The sequence below is a fragment of the Mirounga angustirostris genome, unplaced genomic scaffold (genome assembly GCF_029215605.1).
Source record: "Mirounga angustirostris isolate CCGP_5_RB_7025 unplaced genomic scaffold, mMirAng1.0.hap1 SCAF_8, whole genome shotgun sequence".
Taxonomy (NCBI): domain Eukaryota; kingdom Metazoa; phylum Chordata; class Mammalia; order Carnivora; family Phocidae; genus Mirounga; species Mirounga angustirostris.
Window position 1 is genome coordinate 72,135,277 of NW_026991716.1, and position 23,603 is coordinate 72,158,879.

Consider the following 23,603-nt stretch of genomic DNA (forward strand, 5'->3'; position numbering starts at 1 on the left):
TGGCCTGATAACAGAAATTTATTTTCTCAATCTAGAGGCCAGAAGTCCAAGATCAAGGTGTTGGCAAAGATAGTTCCTTCTGATGCTTCTGTCCTTGGCTCGTAGGTGGCCATCTTCACATTATCTTCCCTCTGTGTGTCTGTGCCCCTGATTGCCTCTTTTTACAAAGATATCAATCATATTGGATTAGGGATCACTCCCACTAATGACCTTATTTTCACCTTTTAAAAGAACCTGTCTCCAAGTAGTCAGATTGTGAGGTACTGGCGGTTACAGGGCTTCAACATAGGAAAATTGAGGGGAACACAGTTCAGCCTATAACATATACCCAATCCAGAGACCCTTTGTTTTACCCACTCTAGAGAGTACACTTCTAATGTTTTCCCGGAATAGGAGAGGGTCAGTTATGTGGCTATGCTAAGTAGGGGAAGACTTCAGAAGAGGTGAGGGGTGGGAGCATCTAGATTTCTTAAATGAACTTTCACCCAGAAAGTGGTTGTTCAGCTACACCTTCACTCTGATCCCAGATACAACTCGTCCTGCCAATTTCTGAGCCTTCAGGGATTTTTTGTTACAACTGAGTCAAATCTTGGTTTTCTTTACTTCTAATTTAAGATCAGCATTATTGAATATGCTGAGTCAGTTGCCAGTCATTTCTTTGCCTTGTCAGCTCCTAAAGTTTTTGTTGCTTTTTCTTATTTCTATTCTTTCGGTGCTTGCAGGCTTATGCCTTAAAAAACAACCAAACACACACACACACACACACCCCTTTGCTATTATTTTAGGGGAGTTAGAAGGAGTTAACTGCATGTATTCACTTTAGCATCTTTAAATATTTAAAATTATTATAAATATTTTAAAAATTACAAAGTTATATTTGTGGATAATATTTAATTTCAGAAAAGTTATCAGGTAGCATTATTTTGGGTAGACATTGTAAGTAGAAAGCTGTTTTAGGCACTGTGTTAATTACTTTCCCAAATGAAAGAACATACACTGACATGAGATTGAAGAATACTTTTTTATAAAGCAACAGACTAACAAGAGCAAGTTCTGTAGTACAGACTGAGCATATTCCAAGGTAACCCCAAGCAAACAGATGTGGATGAGTTTTATTGTGAGTGATTCCCTGAAAGAGGTGAATTTCAAGCAATGTTGTGAAAATAACTTTCAAACAAATAACAAGAAACTATGAAGGGTTTTCCAGGAAGAGCTTCAAATTGTTACTAGGTACTTATTGTGCCAGCATTTTGCAGGTTGTAGAGAAAGAAAAATGTAAGCCACAAGTGGGGAAAGGCCCAAATAGAATTCTTTTATGGGAGCAGAGGTCTGAATTTTGCGGTATTAGGAAGGGAGAGAGAACATAGAGGAATAATAGTGTGATCCAGCAGATCAGAAGAAAACAGATAAAAGACAGTAAGAATGAAAAGAGATATTATTAAAGTGAAATCTCTTGCCCTGATATTGTCTATCTAGTGATTGAAAATCATAGCAAACCAGATAAAAGCCAAGTCCAAGAAATAAATGATACTAAGAATAAAGGGTGACTTCCATTTGGAAATTGTTAAAATGAGCATCACTCAGGTTTTCTCAGTAATTTCCCAAGGCTTTCCCTGAACTCTTTTGTCTCTGCCATAAATTTCTGCTTGAGTCATGAACCACCACAGTTAGTTTTAGCTTTCTTGTCTGAAATTGAAGCAATGCAGGTATTTTTCATTGAATTGGGTTTTCCACTTTGGAAAATGACTCAGAGTTTAGGGGATGTGTTTACTTATGTGACTGAATTAGCAAAGATAATTTCTTCTTTGTTCTTTCTACTCCTTAAATCATGACAGAAATTGTCAGTTAGTCACTAACAAAGCTGAATACTTATATCATCAAATTATTACAATTAAGTTGCTGTCAGTAATGTCAAATGTTTACAGTCCATCACATGGTCCTGGGTTTTCAGTATGTTAAAATTATTGACTCTTACAATACTAGCATGCTGATTTACTCTTATTAAAATTTCTTAGCTAAATGAAGTTTGTTTGAAAATAAGCATGTAAATCTAAAACTTTTAATGTGATACCTTCTCATGGCAAATCTAGAATTTACTTACAGAAAAGATTAAAATAAAGCAAAGAACATAATTAGAGAAGAGAAACTACTTCATTTTAACCTTTAATCCAAATGTAATAGTATCAGTGGAACTAGACTACCATTTTTAAGTTGGATGCTTCCCATTTTCTCCCTCAGAGGTGACGATTATGAGTGAATAGTGTGTATGTGTGTGTGTGTGTGTGTGTGATGGCTGAGGACCTTGTTTGTCTATTAAGGGTCAGCAACTGATAGGTAATTGGGTTACTCTTTCTGTAGCCAACCTAAAATTTTATTTTAATTGCAGTTGCCTTTACTGTGGGGCCTTTGATCATGAGACAGAGTTAGTTTTATAGATTTGCCAACAAACACCTTAGTAAATGAACATCAGGATACAAAATTGTAAAGAAGAGTTTAAAAAATTTTGTCACAATTTTGATGTCAGCAGCCACTTATAAACCTTTATCCTAAATATATGTATTGAATCTGTAACTTTACTCTTTTTAATCTAAGTTGAACTATGTGAAATTGTTGATATTTTACTATTTTTAACCTAGGAAGCTGACAGTTTTGCACGGTTTGACCTATACTTTCATAATGGCTTCTTAAATGCAGATACCACACACACACACACACACACACACACACTCACACACACACTCACACACGCCCCTGAGGTATACTGTCTGTACTCGTAAATGTGCTTGTGGACACACTCTAAGCAATCCTTTAATTGAGCCTTTCTGTAGGGCCCATGATTCTGCAGGCAAGCTGCTTGCTCACCATGGACTAGACCATCTTGCAGGTGTAAGAAGAGCCAGCCCACACCTCTCCCCAATCTTTGCCTATCCATCCATGTTTCTTTGCTGCCTAAAATAAGCATTCAAAATTACTAGAAATGAAGAAGTACTGCAAGTAGCAAAGAAAAACTTCCCTGTGCTTTGTTCTCTTCAGTTCTCTCCTCTGCCCAGCACACGTGAAGTTGTTGCATACTCAGTAACCATACAATGCTTTGGCATTCTTGCTGTCTTTTTTCGTCTCTGTTAGAATGGCCCAAATATGAAATCTGAAGAAACACAGAGTAGATGGGGCAGACTCTAACTGAGAAAGAAATTATTTACTGAATTAAAAGATAAAATGGAAGAAGTTTAAAACCTTAGAATTCAGGTGATTCAGGCACTTGAATATACAGTGTTGGCTGCATTATTAGTTACAGAACAAGAGAGGAAAGGTGATAGGTATAGAGGTGTTCAAATTTAGTGACAGTCTTGCTAAATGGTGTGTTGGTCTAAGACTCCATTGAATCTAGTCTTGGAGAAAGAGCTGCCTTTCTCCTATGTTTAACTCCACAAAATCCTCACCTTGGAAGATTCAGTTCCCATCAGTCTGAGGTAGTAAAACATCTTTATAACTTTAGGAATATTTTTAACAATAGCTAAAACAAAAAGGAATCTGTGCTTTACTGTTGATTTGATAATACTAATTTAACAATTATGTATGAGAATTCTCAGTCTTTGAGCATTCTCTTTCATTGTGTTTTATTCTAATATATGAATAGACATGTATCCACAGTTATTTATCATCCTTAGTGTTTGAAGACAAGTTGTGGATGTATTCTTTTTTTTTTTTTTTTAAGAAAGAGAATCTTGAGCAGACTTCACACCCAGCATAGAGCCCAATGTGGGGCTTGATCTCACGACCCTGAGATCATGATCTGAGCCAAAATCAAGAGTCAGATGCTTAACTGACTGAACCACCCAGGCAGCCTGTGTGTTCTTATTCATATATACAGAGTGGTTTGAGTGAGGATATTTAAACTACTAGAGATTAAGTGGAAGCTTTATCAAAATTAGTGAAAAGCCTCAATAATTTTTTAAAAACAACAAAATAAGTGGTTATGTAATTCTTTTAAGAGTAATATTCCAACTTTGTTGTATCATCAGTATAGGAAGATATTCTAATAACTTCATAAGTTTGAATTATTTTATCAGTAGTCAAAATGTTAAACATTTGTACAGTGCTTGAAAATAGTTTATACTCAAGTGTTCTGGATATCATCCCTGCAGTCAGGTTCATTGCTCATCAAGATCACTGTCTTGGTAGAAATAGCTAGCAAGGCCAAATCATCCTGGCCCCTGCTATATGAACTATGACAGATTCTGAGTGGAATGTCTATTGTATTGAATGGCTGTAGGTTGTGTTTTTTTCTGTGTGGATATATCTAGGTATGTACATAAATATGTTTTTAACTATTATAGATGTTAGTATGTTTGGGGTTGTTTCTTTTCCATGGACTGCATTTTTAAGTGTGTGGTCCCACTAATTGGTTGCCCTACATTGGTTCAGGAAGATCTTGGAGGAATAAATGAGTAAAGGTAGATTGCAAATTAGGAGGTAAGTAAATGACATTTAGGTGATCAAAAGTAGTAATGAGTGCTAAGAAAAAGTGTGGTTGATGAGAATAGTAGAGAATGAGAATATTCAAGAAGAGATACACCTGGGATGAATCTTGACTTGCTGAACTGATTCCTTAATCTGTACATTAAATAGTTAGTAGGAAGTTGTAAAGGATGGAGGGATAATCTATAAGTATTTGTGTTTGAACTGACATGGTTAGAACAGGGAGGAAGACACCAAACCATAAGCTAGTCTAGAACAGTGGCTTCTCACTTTTTGAACAAAGCCGATGAACTGGAACAAGAAACTCTAATCCCATCTTGCCTCTTCCCACATCTTCTTGAGCTGCTCTGTGACCTTGCACAAGCTATTTAACTTCTCTAAGCCTCTGTTTCCAGTAGGGAAAGTAAGAATGGATAGGTGCTTTAAAAGTGTACTAAGTTCAAGTAGGAGTTGAAGACCAGATGGAAGGCAGTGTGGACTCGTAACCAGGGTTCTCTTTGTGTTCTCTCTCCCACTGAAGGCTTAGTCTAGACTTGAGCCTTGTGAAATTCTGTTCTTTAGAAGGAAAAATACAGTTTCTTTTCAGCCAGAAGAAAAGAGTATGCCCAAATTAATCATATTATCCTTAGTATTTCAGTATTACCCTGAGTAATATCATATGTATGTTATTCAGAGAAGTTAGGTGTTTGGGACAGAAATTTTTCTGTCTTATGCTTCTCTTTCACCATCTTATATTTATTTCAGTTTCTCATTTTCTTGTATAATTATTTATGCTTACAAAGCCAAAAACCTGACACTTAAATAATGGCACCGTGCAGCCTGAAGTAGCCAGCTTGTCTCCTTCCGGTCTTTTCTCCTCATATATTTCACAGCCATCTGTCTGTGCCGTCTCTCTCCTCGGTGTAATTAAAAGATGAAAACTGTCTTTAGTGTTTCCTAAACTTTTAGAACCTGGATGTTCTTTGAAATTATGGCAGACTTATAGGCAAGATGTTGAAATTATCTTTTGGGTGTTAAATAGCAAGAATACTCTATGAACTTAAAAAGAAGTGTCCGTAAATTACTGTAACCCAGGCTTTCATTGTGTTTGAAATATAATTGAGGAGATGCATACCTCCTGCAGCAAATCCTTTCTGGCAAATGCTAGAGTTGAAATTGTCAAGTCAGAACATGAACCTTTTCAGCCAGCAGTAACGGTTTCAGAAGGGCATGCATTCAATGTCATTGTAAGAGAGCACTAAAGACCCTCAGACCCTGCCCTGGACTCCAGACTTAGAGAACTCCTCCTCTCTTCTGGTCATGCCCCTCCCACAGGATGAGAAGTATGCAAGGCCAAGAAATGTCCACCTCAGTTTACCCTCTTTCCTTCAACAACTGCACGCTAGGTATCTGGAACCCAGAATTCCTGCTCAAATGGCCCCAACTTCACTTGCATTCAAGGAGTGGCCAAGGCTGTTTATGAGGAAAGCAAGAGGATGAACTTAAACATATGGGCTGGTGTGTCCACACCTGCATAAAGCTCCTCTCAGTATCAGGCAGAGCCTGAGGTGAGAGAAGAAGTGGGTGGCGGGGGGGCTCTCATCCCTCTGCCATCTTCCTGCATAGAACTCTGACGAGTTCAAGAATCCTGAATTTGAACCTAACCTTCTAGGACATTTTGAAGGTATATTTCAAGGTACAGCAAAGAACATACTTTATTTAACTGTTATTCATCTGATTTATAACTTTTACATGTTTAGACATATAGTATGTGGGTCTCTGATTGTGTTCTCACTCTGGGTCCCAGAAAGGAAGGGACAAGGAAATCATTTGAACCTTCATTTCTCCTTCTAGATGAGCCTATGTCCATTGATCCTTTGTCAGTCTAATACTGGATTAGGTGTTCTAGGATAACTTTACAGTGATTCCTTTAGCTGTAATCTGGTCTGAGCTATGCCTTGGCACTAGAATGAGGTGACTTCAGTAATGCCCCTTGGTTTTGGTGTGTTATGCTGCACTCTAAATTTATGTGTGTACTGAGCTACCAGGGGGGCAGGTGGAAAGATTTAGTGACCAGGGTCTTTAGGGCCCGAAGGGACAAGGGAAGAAGAGAAGTTGGATGAAACCATGCCCAAAATGATTTCTTAGGATTATAAGTGAATTTTAATTTTCCATAAACCATTGATTATTAAGTGTTGGGCCTTCACTTTTCCTATAATCTGGAGTAAATCTGTACTTACTTAAATATTTTTAGGTTAAAAAAAAAAGTGAGAATAATTAGGTTAAGAAATAAATTATCAGAGTTGATTTCTTTCCATCTCTGTAAATGCTGTTTTGTAAGACAGGAAATAACAAAACAAACCAGTATCATTAGTCTAGTCTGGCATGCTGTTTATGTCCACAAGAGTTTTGTAAGTGAAAATATTAATGCTTTCAGAATTTCTGTAACAAGTTCTTCTAACTTAAATAGTATTCTCTTGCTCTGTATACAAATAATATATATTTCCTGAGCTTGGGATATTAATTTTAAATATTTTCAGTACTTATGGAAACAGTTTGTTCCTTTTTATTTATTTGTATATTAGTAGCACAAACTGGGAATTTTCATTTTTCATTTAAATTAATTTTCCAGGTAATGAAAACTTACACCCTTAAACATAAAATTTTATTTTTTTTGTTTTAATCATTTCTTGACAGTTAACATGTTCTATAATTTATACACAACATAGAGAAATAGGGTGTTTATTTTTCCTGTGTTTATCAAAATTATTTCATAGTACTAATATTGTTAAACCTTAAATACTTGAATTTTAAGACCACGCTGTAAGAAAAGACTTTAGAATGTAGATTTCTTGATTATCAAATATTTTCACATCTGTAATGTAGTTATATAGCTGTGAGTAATCAGCTTAAAAGATGAAATTATTTAAAAAGTGAATTTATGAAGAAATAAATTAGGTTTTAACTTCTTAAAATGTAATGCTTTTACTATGCTATAATTAGATATGAGGAAGTAAGACTCACTTAGTAGTTTGTTTTTCAACCTACAGAAGTACTGGCAGGTTTTAGAAAATAGGTATCTCAGGAAATAAAATGAAATTCCAACTGTAAGATTTTCAGACTACTGATGAATTTTTAAAGTGCGTAGGCATTTTAGTGAATTTCAAGCTTGCGAAAGCGTTGAAGCCGAATCTGTGCTTTCACTTAGTGGGTCTGGTGTTACTTCTTATTTAATTTACTCATCGATAAGAGAAAATGAATCGCTTTCTAGGTTTGTACTACAGAAAGTGCCAGTTAATTTCCAAGGAAGGCGTTACTCATGATACGAAGCTGTTCTGCCTGATGCTACCACCAAGCACTCATCTTCAGGTGCCAGTTGGCCAACATGTTTACCTCAAGCTAACTATTGCAGGTAAGGTAATAGAGGCTTTGGGGAAACATTTTCTTTATTTAAAAGCAGTTCCAAATCAGTACTAATCTTTTAGGAAGTACCCGTTGAGGTTCTTAATACATGTTTCTGGCAGCTGAGTGAGTGATAGCCCAGTTCTAGGTTTGTAGATGCAGCGTTCCAACATGTTGGAGCCATAGCCACACCGTAGCGTGTGGGGGCAAAGACCCTGCCACTAGTCGGGGAGAGAGAGTTCCACCAGCACTGAAATGTACTCCTCACAGAACCCTCAAGGGAAGAGGTGAGGGAGTGCCCAAGTGGTCCTGTAAGGGGAAACGACTAGAAACACATGCCGGTGTCTCTTAATAACCACGTCTGCTTGTGTCATTTATGGAGTTGAATTTATAAAATTCAAAAGGAGTGGATGATTATAAATGATTTCCTTCCATCTGCCACCAGGATAAGCAGCTCTATAAAGATACTCCTTACTGGGAATTTTTCCCCTCGTTTTCATCCTGAAGTTACCTTATGTACTTGTTTTAAATGCTCTTCTTAGCCACATCTAACATTTTCTTGGCCTTTCAAAGCTGCAGAAGGCCACATTCTCCCATAAGTTCTCAGTGTTTCCCACAGTCAGTCTAGCCAACTGCCAGCCAGGACTTGGTCGGTACAACATACCACCACAGCTCTAGGAAGTTCCTCCCTTCATCGTCACCAGTGCCAGGTGACCATCAATAGCTGGTATGCTCCCCAGCGCAGTTACTGTCAATGGATTAGAATTTACAGGTAGATTAATTCTGTATATGTCAAGGAGCCACGTAGAAGATGTTGGTCTTTTCTTTTTTTTTTTTTTTTTTTTTTTTTTTAAAGATTTTATTTATTTATTTGACAGAGAGAGACACAGCGAGAGAGGGAACACAAGCAGGGGGAGTGGGAGAGGGAGAAGCAGGCTTCCCGCCGAGCAGGGAGCCCGATGTGGGACTCGATCCCGGGACTCCGGGATCATGACCTGAGCCGAAGGCAGTTGCTCAACCAACTGAGCCACCCAGGCGCCCCGATGTTGGTCTTTTCAATTGTGGTGACTCCTCTTTCTATGGAATTTGCCTAGCTAAAAATATAACATGAATTCTTATTAAATTTATCCCGTTTTTTTAATATTATATTCTTAGAGCTAGTTGGATTAATATTTTTTCCTTCAGTTGCCAAAGTAACATATTTCAAAACATTAAAACAATTCAAAATATATAAAGTAAAGTAAAATTCTTCCCTTTCTCAACCCAAATGATCCCCGTGGCCATCAGTACCCATTGTTAAAAATTTGGTACATAATTAAAATTATTATGTAAGTACTTTCTTATATCTCTTTGTAAACTTTTGATGCCTTTTTTTTGTAGCCCATTACAAAGTTTATATCCTGATAGAGCAGATGTTTGTCTAAGTTTATTACCATAAATCCCTATCATCTTATGCCACACTTAATAAAAATACATTGTTTATATGATATGTAAAGTATTGATTTGTGTAAATTATTTCGGCATGCATAGGCTTGGGATACATTTACACACACACACATACTATATATAGAAAATATACTTAGAATTATATATACATTAGATGTACAGTTTTAAATATGTACTGATAGCATCATAAAATTAGTATGTTTGATCATTATTCAGAGCTTTGGAGATTTTTAGAATTGAATTTCTTTGTCATGACTTTTTCTAGGTACTGAAATTGTGAAGCCATATACACCTGTATCTGATTTCTTACTCTCAGAGTTCAAGGAACCAGTTCTTCTCAACAATAAATACATCTACTTTTTGATCAAAATCTATCCTGCTGGACTCTTCACACCAGAGCTTGATCATCTTCATATTGGTTAGTATTCTTTTTTTAACCTCATTTGTGTTCTAGATTGGATCACATGTTACATACACTGTCTTCTAGTTATCTACATGTGGGAGTCCATGAAATAATGAAATTCAACATGTCTACAACTGAAGTCATGTTCTCTTTGTCCCACCCAACCTGTCCTTACTCCCACATTCCTCATTTTTATTATTTACAGCATCACTGTTCGTCCTGGACCCAGTCTGCAGGCTTGAGTCATTCTTGACTCCATTTTTGCCCTCCCAGTCCTGTCTGCCACTAAGTTCTAGTCACTTTTTACTCATTCTTTTCTATCCCTTCTGCCACCCTCTCAGATCAAGACTTCATCATTTCTCTCATGACCTCTGTCTCTCTCAGTTGCCTCTAACTGTGTCTTTCTCTTTCTGTTTATCTGCATTTCCAAAGTACCCTGAGGATAGATTTAATCAGGTTGTTCTGCAGCTTTGAAACTTCTGATGGGTGTCCATTACTTAACTGATTAAGTCCTCTGTATGTCATTATATCTCAGCACAGACTTTCCTGATCTCTCCAGCTTCATCTCTCCATGTAACTACTTGTGTGAATACTACTCAGAGTTCCACAAGTGTATCATCCTCATTCATAGGTACATGCAGGTGCCTCATATAGGATGCTTATCACCCCTTTCTCTACCTGTCAGGTAGCCTTTTTTTTTAAAGACCGAAACAAAATATCATGTCCTTTATGAAGCCTCCTTTCTCCTGAACCCCTCAGTAACTAACACTTTGTTCATAGCTCTAGGATAGGAATAAGTAACAAGAACTTTGAGTTTGAGGGTAAAGATTGTGTTATCTTTGTAGTTCCCATACCTAGCATGGCAATTGGCACATAATAGGGTCTCAATAAATGTACTTTGAAAGAACTAATAAAAAGACTATAATGACATCTATTAAGATGTCAAGACCCCTGTTCCTGTTTCTGTTCCATTTTCTGCATCTGCAACTTTTCACTGCCTTTTGTTTAACAGTATAAGTGCTCTTCCCATTTCTAACACAGCTTTAGCAGTAACATCGAGTACCAGTGAAGTAGATCACTAAAATTTGGAAATAAAATTTGTTGCATTTTGAAAGTTAAGCCAGTCTTTACATGATGGATGTGATTAGTCCTCTTTGATTACATAAATCAAAGTACTGAATATAAATGTGAACCTAAAGAATCTTGGAATGCCTGCAAATCTAGCGAAGGTGACTATCATCTTGTGGTAGACTGACGCATGATTGTAATATAGCATGTGGAAACTGAACCCATGTTATTATACCCTATTTATAGAGATTGTGTGAACAGAGCAGGGTGGAGAATTAGCCTGGAGCATGGAAAAGGAAAGCCCAAAGAACAAGATCAGTGTTTTTTCAGCTTCATCCAGGGGAGCTAGACATAGCGCAAATACTTGAGTCACTTAGAGGGTGACATACTGGCTTGGTAGTGATAACTCGTGAAGCCTCATCATGGCCTACATGAGCTGCCCTATGAAATTATCCACTTCTTTGTTTCAATTCCATGTTCACCAAGCAACTCTTTTATGATTATTTTGGCCTTCCAAATGTTCTGATACTGGGAATGAGATGCCTCGGGTGGGGTATGTAAGGTTCAGGTCGCTAGGTGCAGATAGCCTTCTGTAAGTCAATTGCTGTTCTGGTAGGCCTACTTTAATATCTTGTGAACTCGATTAAAATCAGGTCCCTTGCCGAGTCTAATCAGTTTTCTGACATTGGAAAGACTGGACTGCTGACAAAATACTCAAGTTAGCCTCATTCTTTGAGGCATCGCCAATAAACAGCCAGCTTACTTTTTCATGAAGATATTCTGATCTTATGGTCCTTTTGAACTAGAACAGGGAGCTTCTGTTCCTTTCCAATACTTAATTCATCAGTTACTGCAAGATTCTTACTATCCTGCTATGGACAAGAAGGAAAATTTATGAGCATTGAAAAAAAATAAATCAAAGTATTTGAAATTGTTTTTAAAATGTTTAACTTAATTTTTTTTATTTTAAAAATTACATTGGAAATTTCTGAAATGTCCTAAAGGCAGTTCTCTTATATGAGTGGTACACAGTGATTATATCAAATGCACTGCAAATGATTTTTTGCAAATATTCTTATTCTAGATTGAGAAGTCACGTGCTCTAAGTACAGTTTCTGGTCTTTGTTTTTATAGGCATTAAATTCAGAACAGCTGTTGTTTTAATCATAGGTTTTTTCAAAGATTTGATGGAGGTGACATTAGCACATTTACTAACACGTGACTGTAGAATACATTGCTATTTCAGTTTTCTCTCCTAGTTTTATTGCTCTGGCTGTGAATCAATACGAAAGTAGTGAGTTATATATTCTCCACCTTGTACTGTGCAAGGCAGGTATACATGGACTTTACTTTTGAGGCACTTATAATTTAGTTTAGCAATCAGTTCTTTACTGATAACGGATACTTAAATACTTGTCACTACTTTGTAAATTAGAGACTCCAGATGGTTTGGGAAAATAATTATGGGAAATGAGTATAATAAAGCCTCATTATTAATTTGGTTAGAATGATGTAATCCGAGTATGCTTGGGGGCTTAATGAGTATTCCCAAAACTCCTTATACATTTTAAAGACTAAGCTGTAGTCCGAAAGTTATACATTCACCCTGTTACTCATCAGTGTTCTAAATTCAAGTAGCTTAACCTCCGTTTCCCTGATTTTTTTTTTTTCTGATTTAGTTTGTATTTCATTGTTTAGGAGATTTTGTTTCCGTAAGCAATCCTGAGGGCAATTTTAAAATATCCCAGTTCCGAGAATTAGAAGATCTCTTTTTATTGGCAGCTGGAACAGGCTTCACACCAATGGTTAAAATACTGAATTATGCTTTGACTAACATACCCGGTCTCAGGTATGTAATTTTATCTTTAATTACTGTCCTTTGTGAGGCTGTTAGATTAGTATGAGGTGTTCTAAATTAATTAAATACTCAGTGGACCTTAATAGACATATTCTCATTCCCTCATTTACCATTTTTTACCCGATGCCCTCCAGTCCTAGCTGTTTTACTAACCTGATTCTTTTATTTTTGATACTTTTGGTTACCTAATTGGCACTAAAAAAACATTTCATGCCACTTTACGTTTAGACTTTTCCTTTCATGCGTGTGTTTAATGTAATCGAAATAGTTCTTTTTGAGTTGTTGTTGTTTTTTCTTTTAAGGAAAGTGAAGCTGATGTTCTTCAATAAAACAGAGGATGATATAATTTGGAGAAGCCAGTTGGAGAAATTAGCATTTAAAGATAAAAGGTATTAAACTGGTGTTAGCTCTGCATTTCAATATTCAAAAATGTGTAGTCAGTCTAGGCCTTATCTTCTTTGATTGGAGTTTTTAATTGGCCAGGAAGCTCCTTCAAAGACAAAATAAGCTAATCAGTAATTCTTTCAATGTAAGCAATGTTAATTCCCTTCCCCCAAAGAAATACTGTTCAATAAGATTAATATGACATCATATATGTATCAATAAAATGTATACTGGGCTTTACGTTTGTATGACTTATACTGAGTTGGGTTTCATTTAAAATGACATAGTATAGCCAATTTGATAATTCAAGATTTTCTTGTTATAGTGGGTACAAATCAAATAAATGTGATGAGATGGACTAAGCAAAAATAAGTATTTTTCTTTAGTACAGTATTTCTTAGTGCCTTTAATATGCTAATGTCCATTGTGACTTCAAGATGGGGGCTTCCTTATACATTGTTAAGATTTTAAGATTTTCTTTATTTTTGTCTATTTACGTTAACACTGATTCATGGCTGTGGTCCTCAGTACGCACCTTGGAAACTGCTGGGATAGGCAGTAGAGAAAAGCTTGAGTCAGGCCAAACTGTGGTAAAATGAAAGAGCATGGGAATCTGTTTCATTAAAAAAAGCCCTAGCACAGCCAGCTGAAATAAGATAATTGAAATGGCCGTGTGCCCCATGTGCCCTAAGCAGATTTAAAAGTGGTAGGAAATTTTAAAGGAATTGTTTAGAAGAGTGAATTGGACTAGCTGTCATACTTTCTAAAGCATTTCTAGAGCTATTTTTAAGAAATTCGGGGCTCTGTAAGCCCCGAATTCACAAAATACATGAAGTAAATACGCTGAGGGTCGTACACTACAGATAAAATTCTAGGCCTTTTGAAAGTTAGAGTTAAAGACGTCAGAAACTCAGCTGTTCAGGGGCTCCGTTTCTTGTGCATACTTTCTGAGCATCCTAGCTAAGGGAATGCTTGGCCACCTCTGGCTTTTCCTCCATCCTCCTCTTCCTTCTCTCTTCATAAATAACATTCACAAGTTAAGGACGACCTGAACTTATTTATCCTTGAAGTATTTAGTCTTCTTACATACTTAAACCATAAACCTCTAAGAGCATTTACTATTATTTAGGTAGTTATATGGCAGTTTAGAGCATGGTTTAGAGAAATACAAATTCCTGGGTTTACAAGTGTCTTTTTTGCTGTTTTCAAATTAGAAAATTAGAAGCAGCATGTATCAAAAAGCCTAAAGCCCTAATTTTGAGTTTTCATTCTGCTCTTCACTAGCTTGGAACTTATTCAGAAATTACTTAGCTCTTTGGGCCTCTTTATCTTCAAAATAAAATAATGACATATTTCCTGTTTACTTCATAAGGCTGTAATGTGAGGATTAGAGAAGATTGTATAACTGCCTTGAAAACTGGGAAGCCCTACCTCAAGATATCTGAATTGTGGTTTAGAAGAACTCGACCTACCTGTGTTTTGTTTCTGTATTAACTGTGTGAGCTCCTGTTTTCCTAACCAAATATTTAAAATAATTTAAACAGCATAGCTAGGCTTTTTTACTTTAGGTTTTTAAAAAAAGTATTTCTGGCAGTGTTTTGACAAATTTATTTTTTAAGATCGTTTCCTTGTACAAGAAGATGCATTTACCATTATTTGAATGAACAGACATTGTCCATTTAGTCTTCCAATAGGAGTTAAACTTGATTTAAGAAGTATTTGGTATAAAGAAATGTGTTGACAGCCTCTGAATATACAGTGTGTTTCATTTCATTTCGTTTTGTTTTGGTCTACATAATTTGGGTTGGTGGATTACATAGGCTGGAGTGTTGAAGGTGAGGCAAGACCCCTTTTTCACATCTGGGTGACTGGTCTAACTGGTGCCTTGCAGAGAGAAGTGCTAGTGTTCTGACTTCTGGCCTGCCTTTATCCTCCCTCTTCTCCTCCTTTCTCTTCTTGCTGTCCGTTCTCACTCCTGTGTGTGCTCTCTCTCTCTCTCCCTTTCTCTCTCTCCCCTCACTGACCTCCTCCTTCCTCTTCTTGGAGACAGAGCTGTCCTTGCATGAGGCACTCTGTTGGCACTGACGTCTAACGTTGTATAACGTATGATCCCTGGAGACTCCTGTTGGGCCCTCACTGGAAAACAGAAAGCCTGTGCTTGTAGAGATGGCTTTGGAGTGTTTATCAGCAATGTTACCATATTCTGAGGCTTTATGAGAAAGCTAGCCATAAAAGTTTGTAGATGGGTTTTGTAGCACTATTGATTATTGAGTCCCATACAAAAAAGGAAAGTAAAAGTTGAGATTTAATATAAGGTTATTTTAGTTAGTCACATCTGTATTTCAGTTAGCATTTAAGGCTTCGGTTTTTCCATTTGTAGAATAGGGATATCAATACCTACACCATAGAATTGTTTGGTCAATGAGGGAGTGTATATGTAAGTGCCAAGCCCAGAATTAGCATATTTGTAACATTCATTCACTGAATACATGTGAGCTTCTACCATGTGCCTATATACAGGGGTACGACAGTGAACAAGATACTGTGTTGGTTTATTTTCTAATGCAGTCCATGGAATGTATCTCTTCATTTACCCCCATTGCTAAACAGTAGAATTGTGCAAAACACAGGTATATCATAAGAACTTTTTTTGGGATATTTCTATTTCAATCAAATTTCCATTAAGTATAAAATTTTTTTTTGTTTGGGCGCCTGGGTGGCTCAGTTGGTTAAGCAACTGCCTTCGGCTCAGGTCATGATCCTGGAGTCCCGGGATCGAGTCCCGCATCGGGCTCCCTGCTCGGCGGGGGGTCTGCTTCTCCCTCTGACCCTCCCCCCTCTCATGTACTCTCTCTCATTCTCACTCTCTCAAATAAATAAATAAAATCTTTAAAAAAAATTTTTTTTTTTTGTTTTTAAAGATTTTATTTACTTGACAGAGAGAGACACAGTGAGAGAGGGAACACAAGCAGGGGGAGTGGGAGAGGGAGAAGCAGGCCTCCCCTGGAGCAGGGAGCCCGATGCGGGGCTTGATCCCGGGACCCTGGGATCATGACCCGAGCCAAAGGCAGACGCTTAACGACTGAGCCACCCAGGAGCCCCTCCATTAAGTATAAAATTTGAGCAGAAAAGAGCTTACTTGAATTTTGTCCAAGTATGTTATTACACTTGACTCTTAACTCCAGTAGTTAAGACTCCATTCACAACATTTCAGATCTAGCAAAATCTCACACATTTATTTTTCTTAAGAAAATTGAGAGAAAACAGAAGGCAAATATGTATGGTAGTAGATGTAGCTAATTACTATGTAAACTGGAATGCAAATTAAATTTCACTTATCTTTCTCTTGACTACTGAACGGTGTTATGCATGAGGTCCCATCCCAGCAGAATGCCCTAGCTGTGTGAGTTCTCAGCTTTTGCAGAATGATTTTTGAGGGGTGGGATAGCTTGACAACGAGATTGTCTTGTGGGCAACATTTTGTAATATATAAATGTAACAAATATTTTCCTTTTGTTTCAGAGCAGTCATTTTTGGAGAAAATAACCTTCTTTTAGTAAAGCTATCTGTCTCTGACACACAAACACGTGTGCACGTATACATACTCATCTTTTTGTTTTGCATTTTTTAAACAATGTAGTCATACTGACTATATGTTTTATAACTATATTTTCTACTTAGTGTATTATGCCTATTCTGTGTATAGAATACTTTAAACCAGTGGTTCTCCATCTGGAGTAATTTTTGCTGCCACCTCCACTCCCCCCATCCCGTCCCCACCCCCTGCCATGACTTCGGCGGAACTGAAGAACATTTGTCTGAGAACATTTTTTTATCCTCACCACGGAAGGCATCTAGTTAGTAGAGGCCAGGAAGTCTGCTAACTTCCTACAGCACACAGGACAGCCTCTCGCTAAAAAGAAATATCCATCCCCAAAGGCAGTAGTGCCAGTTGGGAAAACCTGCGCTGTACCATGACTTTTCATAGCTGCGTTATATTCAGTCATGTAAGCATACCATGATTTATTTAACCAATCCCCTGCTGTTTGGCATAGTGATCAGAAGTTGTTCTGTACCTCTCTATACAGGATAAAAATTCATCAGAAGAATCATCAGATCAGAGAATACCAAGGCTATTGATATATTTTGACAAATAGCCTCTAGCAAGGTCAAGTACCCAGCACAGAATATTGTACCCCGCACACTTAATATGTTAGTGTCCTTATTTTTCCTTTAGAAAGGATGAGGTTAATGTTTAGGGCATAAGGGAAAGAGAAAGGGAAAGGTGTTCCAAGCAGCAAAGGAGTGGGGCACAAAGGACAGGGGATTGTGTACCCCGTTATAGGCACCAGTGGATCACTTGCATCACTTCAGATGTCTCTGTGCTCACTATTTACAAAACGTGCTTAATGTTGGGAAAAGATGCAGAGTGAGTAAGAATACCCTAGTGGTGGAGAAGTTCTGAGGGTCAGCAGCAACTGTAAAGTCTGTACCTTGAGAGGAACAAATCCCGTGTTATAGAGGTCTAAGAAGAGGAAAGAGTGGATCTGCTTTTCTGAGGGTGGGGATGGCAAAGCTTCAGTGGAGGAAGGGGCTTTGGAGTTGGGCTTTGGGAAGCAATTAGCATTTCTGTGAACAGCAAAAGGAATTTGGGTAACAGGATTTTAGGAGCAAAAAACCACGAGGGCCAGTATGTTGTTGAGTGATTCAGCATTTAGCAAAAGAGCACAGTCCAGTTTCATTGGACTATATACAGTGCATGATGGAGAACAATGTGAAATAACTGCAAAAATAAAACCATTAATTAGATCTATTTAGAAGGAATCTTAGTGGTGATCACTTTGAATCTTCTTGTTTTGCAGCCGAAGAAACAGTAGATTAAAATCAGGGAATGGAAGACCTTAAGTATAATTCGTATATCAAATAAGTGTGTACAAAGTGGGCATGGAAAGCTCCAGCCACATGGAAAGGAAGCTCATCTCCCTTTATTACCGACAGGCTCTGTAGATAATGACTGGCTCTGTTTCTGTACTCTGATTTCCGCATCAGGACTAGCAGTGTTTCAGTCCACTTGAGATAGCAAAAGCTGATGGCTTCAGAGGCACAAGTAAATTGAAAAATGTGCCCGAGCCCCTTTTTCTCTAGCCTGTGGTGTGCTCAGATATGTGGGCCCCTAATCTGGACCCTTAAGCACTCTGTTCCTCCCAGATGTCCCTCAAATGGTGTGTTTCTTGGAATGTGTTTTTTGGAATATTCATGTGTTCCCCTCTAAAGGGCTCTGTGAATAAAAAGTTTGAGAAAGAATGTATACTATATTACCTTCTTGAAGATTTGCTGGAAATTAGCATATTCAAGGTTTTGAGAAATTTTGAAGAAATCTATTTAACTTTTCTTAACCCAGTAGTCCCAAACTCATTTGATAGGTTAGCCTTTTCTCATGGATTAGCATTAACATCAGGAAGAACACTAGTATTTCATCAGATTCGTTTTGAGAAGTGTTTCCATAATACATATATTTTATCAAATTTTAATCCCTAGCTGTTTATTTTGTGAGTTAGTTTGTGAGTTTTCCTGTGAGCAAATAGCAAGTCTTCTTGCTGTTTCTGGTATTTTTAATTAAGTTTTTAATTTTGATTCCAGTATAGTTAACATGTTCTGTTAGTTTCAGGTGTAGAGTATAGTGATTCAACAATTCTGTACATGACTCAGTGCTCATCATGATAAGTGCACTCCTTAATCCCCATCACCTAGTTCACCCATCCCCACCCACCTCCCCTCTGATAACCACCTGTTGTTCTCTATAGTTAAGTGTTAGCTTCTTGGTTCGTCTCACTCTCTCTTCTTTTTTCCGTTGCTCATTTGTTTTGTTTCTTAAATTCTGTGTATGAGTGAAATCATATGGTATTATTCAGCCACAAAAAAGAATGAAATCTTGCCATTTGCAACAACACAGATGCAGTTGTGTAATGGCAAACAAAATAGAGAAAATAGAGAAAGACAAATACCATATAATCTAATATTTTTCTTTATCTAGAGAAATCTAGGCCCTGGATACCCTGAAATACTATTCTCTGGGCAGTGACAAATCACAGAAGCTTTGTAAGCAGAAAGTTTTGAGATGGGATCTGGGTTTTTAGGAGAACTAATACAGCAGTGATGTGTCAGATAGATTCGGGCTGAGGGCATTAGGGCAGTATTTTAGACAAGAGATCTAGGGCTTGATGTGGAGTTGTGGCAGTAAAATGGGAAGGTAGGGGACGTGTGTAAGAAATGTGAAGGAGGTAGGTTTCAGAAGCTGATTGGCTGAAAGAGGAGGACCTCGGTTGTTGGATGACTGCGGGCTCTGCATAGGATTTAGACTGAATGAATACATTTGTATGTCAAGATTTGTCATCTCAGATCATTATCAGTCTACTCTAAAAGAACTTTTTTCACAAGCATATTTATTTCCACTGACATTTAGAACACACGGGCCTTTTCCAGAAGCAGGTCTATTTTCTCTCTCTTCACTCTCTTTTTTTGTTGCTTTGCACTTTATGGATTACCTAATTTATTTTCAGGTAATGTTTTCAAGAGTTCTAGTCCTTCCCTGCATTTTGAAATCATAGGGCAGGAAGGAATTTCAGAACATTTACCCTTATGCCTCAAGGCTATAATTGTTTCAGATGGTAAATTGGCCTTTCAGAATAATCCAGAAGAGAGGATTCCATAGTAACCATCTGTGTCTTGATTGGGTAAAAAGGAGTCCCTCTTTTAACTATTCTTGAGTCTTAACTTGGCATGGCTTCTACTCCAGTGTAAGCTCTTCTAGTCCTATAAAGGGGATAAGCAAGGTAGCAGCCTCTTCACAATATCCCTAAAAATTGCATTCATGTGGCTGTTCACTTTTTCCATTGAGTGCCCAAAAGTTATGGCCAAGGGACCATTGTGTGAATAAATGTGAAATGCATGAGAAGTTTACATCATTTATGTAAGGATCTCAGTTATTTACCACCCTTTAGTAGATGCCTGCAGAAAGTATGCCAATGATAGGCTTTATTTTTTAAACATCTCAGTAAAGGAAAATTATGAATTTTTTCAGATGAGAGGGACACCACTATTGATTTATGTATCTTCACAGTTTTGTTCCAGTGACAGACTTGTTGGAAATAGAGCCAGAGGAGACACTTTTTTATTTTTAATTTAGCAAGGCAGTTGCTATCTTTTATCCAGTTGTCTATGTGTAATTGGAAATGTCTTAAGATAGTAGTTCTGCACCTGCTTTTGGGTCTCCTTTGATAATCTGTTCAAAGGTTATATGGATCTTTCCAGAAAAATGTACTTACGAATTCACATACATTTTTTAATGTGATTTCATAGATGCCAACATATGACTTTTGTTCTTCTAAGTGCAGTTTTTATTTTTGATCAGTATGGCTTCTTTATAAATACATTTCTTTATTCATTCATCAGGTATTCTTGCACACTTACCTCAAGCCAAGCCTGGGTCCAGTATTAAATAAGGCAGGCAAGGATCCTGCCCTCATGGAGCAGTAAACAAATACGATATTCTAGAATTACCTAAAACTATCTTAATTTTACATGCTAGCAAGGAAAAATCAGTTAGTGAAAGAAAATCTTTGGGGAAGCTCTTTTGTACAGAGTAGATTAGAGTGCTGCTAAAACTACATGGGAGCCTCAGAGGTAAGAAATAAACATAATTCTACAGGGTTCTTAAATATAAAATCAGAGTATTAGAATAGGGATCACAGAGTTCTCCTACCTTGTCCTGCAAATGGACGAATAAGACCTAGAGGCTGGCATCTGGGTGAGAGCTAGAACTGGTTTTCTCACCCCCAGCAGGCACTCTGAGTTGGTCCACTGTGCTTCGTGCCAGTTTTTGGGAACCATAACTCGGCTGCAGCACAGCGATGTGAGGGGCGCAGCACCGACCCCATCTTGTTTCCATTCTGGTCCTTGGCCCCCCAGGTGCCCTCACAAGGGAAACTGTTCACGTCTGCTTTTTCTTAAGATTGACATTAATGGATGATGCATTTCTGCTAGTCTTGAGAAAATATCTCAGTTATTCACTGGAAATGGTAGAAAATCATTTGATCTGATGCCACTAAAAATGGTAAGAATTGTGTTTGCTACATCGGAGAGCAGGTACAACATGAAATTTTTTATTTACTGTGATTCTTTACCAGCAGTTCACTCAACAGATTACAGAACTATGGGGAAAAAATGGCCTGTAGTTACATTGTGAAACTTGGTTTGATGTTCTTCTTTCTCATTTTAATTCTGTATCTTTCCTTTTTCTTTCATATGTGTGGTTTCTTAGTACTTGAGTGACTCCTGGGTGTTGGCTGCTAGGGATGCATTGACAGCCAAAGCAAACATGGCCCTTGTTCTCGTGGAGCTCATGATCTAACGGGGAAGGTGGACATTCATAGAATAGTCATCTTGATGACCACATATTTACAAGCTGAAGAAAAGGGAAAGAAAGACATTTCTCCAACACATGTAACAAAGGGCTGATGGGCTGCAGTGCTTCCCCCTGTGGAAATGATGCTTGAGCTAAGAAGTGAAGAGTGGGGCATGGTAGAAGCATTGACAGAAAGAAAGAGGATGGGCAGCATGTGAAGACTGAGACAAGTAGGGTTTGGTGAGGGTGTGCCTATGGGGGGTGAGGCAGAAAAGGTCCCCAGGATAAATCCCAGGCTCCTGGCTTTGGCAACCAAGTTCTATGTCACCATTCACAAGGATAACATCAGGTGTGGGGTAGGGAGGTCATAAGTTGAGGTTGAAGCGGTTGAGACAGCAATAGTAAGAAGTCAAATAGGCTCTCTTGGGTCTGGAACTCATTGGAGAGGTTCGGGTCGGAGATTAAAATGTACATGTCATTGGGCGCCTGGGTGGCTCAGTTGGTTAAGCGACTGCCTTCGGCTCAGGTCATGATCCTGGAGTCCCAGGATCGAGTCCCGCATCGGGCTCCCTGTTCGGCGGGGAGTCTGCTTCTCCCTCTGACCCTCCTCCCTCTCATGCTCTCTGTCTCTCATTCTCTCTCTCTCAAATAAATAAATAAAATCTTTAAAAAAAAAAAATGTACATGTCATTGAATTGCTCTGTACTGTGATTTATACAAGCAGATTATTAATAGAAATGTGGAGTTCTCTGAGATCCCTTGGAACTCTCTATCTAGTGAATTCAGTAAATAATGCCAGATTATTCTTCTTATCCATAGCAAAAGCTAATCCTTAGTAAATATGGATTTACCTGTATGTTTTTGTTAAATCTTTGCTTCCAATCTTTTCTAGTGCTTTTCTAGCAAGTGTATCAATCTTAATGTATTAAATTGTTCTCTAGGGGGAAAAAAGAAAACATTTTCATGAACTTGAAACATGCTAATAATATGTTTAAAATAATAGACTTTTAAAAAATGTTTCTTTTCTCTAGATTTGATGTTGAATTTGTTCTCTCAGCACCTACTTCTGAATGGAATGGCAAACGGGGATACATTTCACCAGCTCTTCTTTCTCAATTTTTGAAAAGAAGTTTAGACAACTCCAGAGTCCTCATCTGCATTTGTGGACCAACACCATTCACAGAACAAGGAATAAGGTGAGTAGCAATGTGGTAGGGAAAAGAATACTCTATGCAAATCTTCCATAAAAAGCAATTGACTTAGCCCTCTGTTCTTCCCATTCACACCAACCGACACTGCAATAGTCTGTTACGGTCTAAGAAAACAGTAAAGTTTTTAACCTTCATGCAGGAAGGAGGTTGGAGGCCAGGTTTATGCATGGAGTTAGATGTGAGTGATGATTTCTGCTAATGACCCGCAGTATGGACACATATTCACAAGTTTGGTGCCACAGTCTTAGGTGGGACATTGGATTCAACCTCTTCTTCCACCAGAGCTTTATAACATATAGGAATTAATAAGCACTGTTCATCTCTTTGTAGCTTTTGACTTTTCTTCATTCTCTGCAACTAGGCAAAAGCTAGTAAATTATAGTGATTGAAAGCCAGACGGTAAGACAGAAGGAGAGGCTGGAACATAAATAAGCAAAGACTGAGAGTTGACTCTGGATAATGAAACATCAGTGGTGGTGTTCATCTTATTTGAAATTCACCTTGCTCTGATTTAAATCTAAAATGACACTTTAAAATAGCCCAGTGATGGGTGTTAAGGAGGGCACATACTGCATGGAGCGCTAGGTGTTATATGCAAACAATGAATCATGGAACACTACATCTAAAACTAATGATATACTGTTTGGTGACTAACATAACATAACATAACATAACATAACATAAATAAAAAAAATAAATAAATAATAAAAATAAATAAAAATAAAATATTTCGTTAAATGTAGCCACTATTGGGTGTCTAGGTGATTTTAAAATATGACTGCCTTAAATGCCCTGTTTTTCCTTGTTTTTGATATATGACTAAACCTAACATTTTCCTGGATAGTTTTCTCTCTTGCTTTTTTATTTTTAATTTTAATTAAGAAAAAGATTGACCTCGGGGCGCCTGGGTGGCTCAGTTGGTTAAACAACTGCCTTCGGCTCAGGTCATGATTCCAGAGTCCTGGGATC

The 23,603-nt window shown here is 37.6% G+C and overlaps 1 protein-coding gene across 4 annotated transcripts in view; it reads left to right on the plus strand.

The window, feature by feature from the left end:
* LOC123837903 (cytochrome b5 reductase 4) overlaps positions 1 to 23,603 on the plus strand; it is an 85,870-nt gene that overhangs the window by 58,013 nt on the left and 4,254 nt on the right. For all 4 annotated transcript variants that reach the window (XM_064597819.1, XM_045867182.3, XM_064597820.1 and 1 more), the window contains 5 exons: positions 7,730 to 7,870; positions 9,572 to 9,724; positions 12,476 to 12,626; positions 12,938 to 13,024; positions 22,455 to 22,619. In XM_064597819.1, coding sequence (XP_064453889.1) covers positions 7,730 to 7,870; positions 9,572 to 9,724; positions 12,476 to 12,626; positions 12,938 to 13,024; positions 22,455 to 22,619 — 697 coding nt within the window. The remainder of the gene's footprint in view (positions 1 to 7,729; positions 7,871 to 9,571; positions 9,725 to 12,475; positions 12,627 to 12,937; positions 13,025 to 22,454; positions 22,620 to 23,603) is intronic.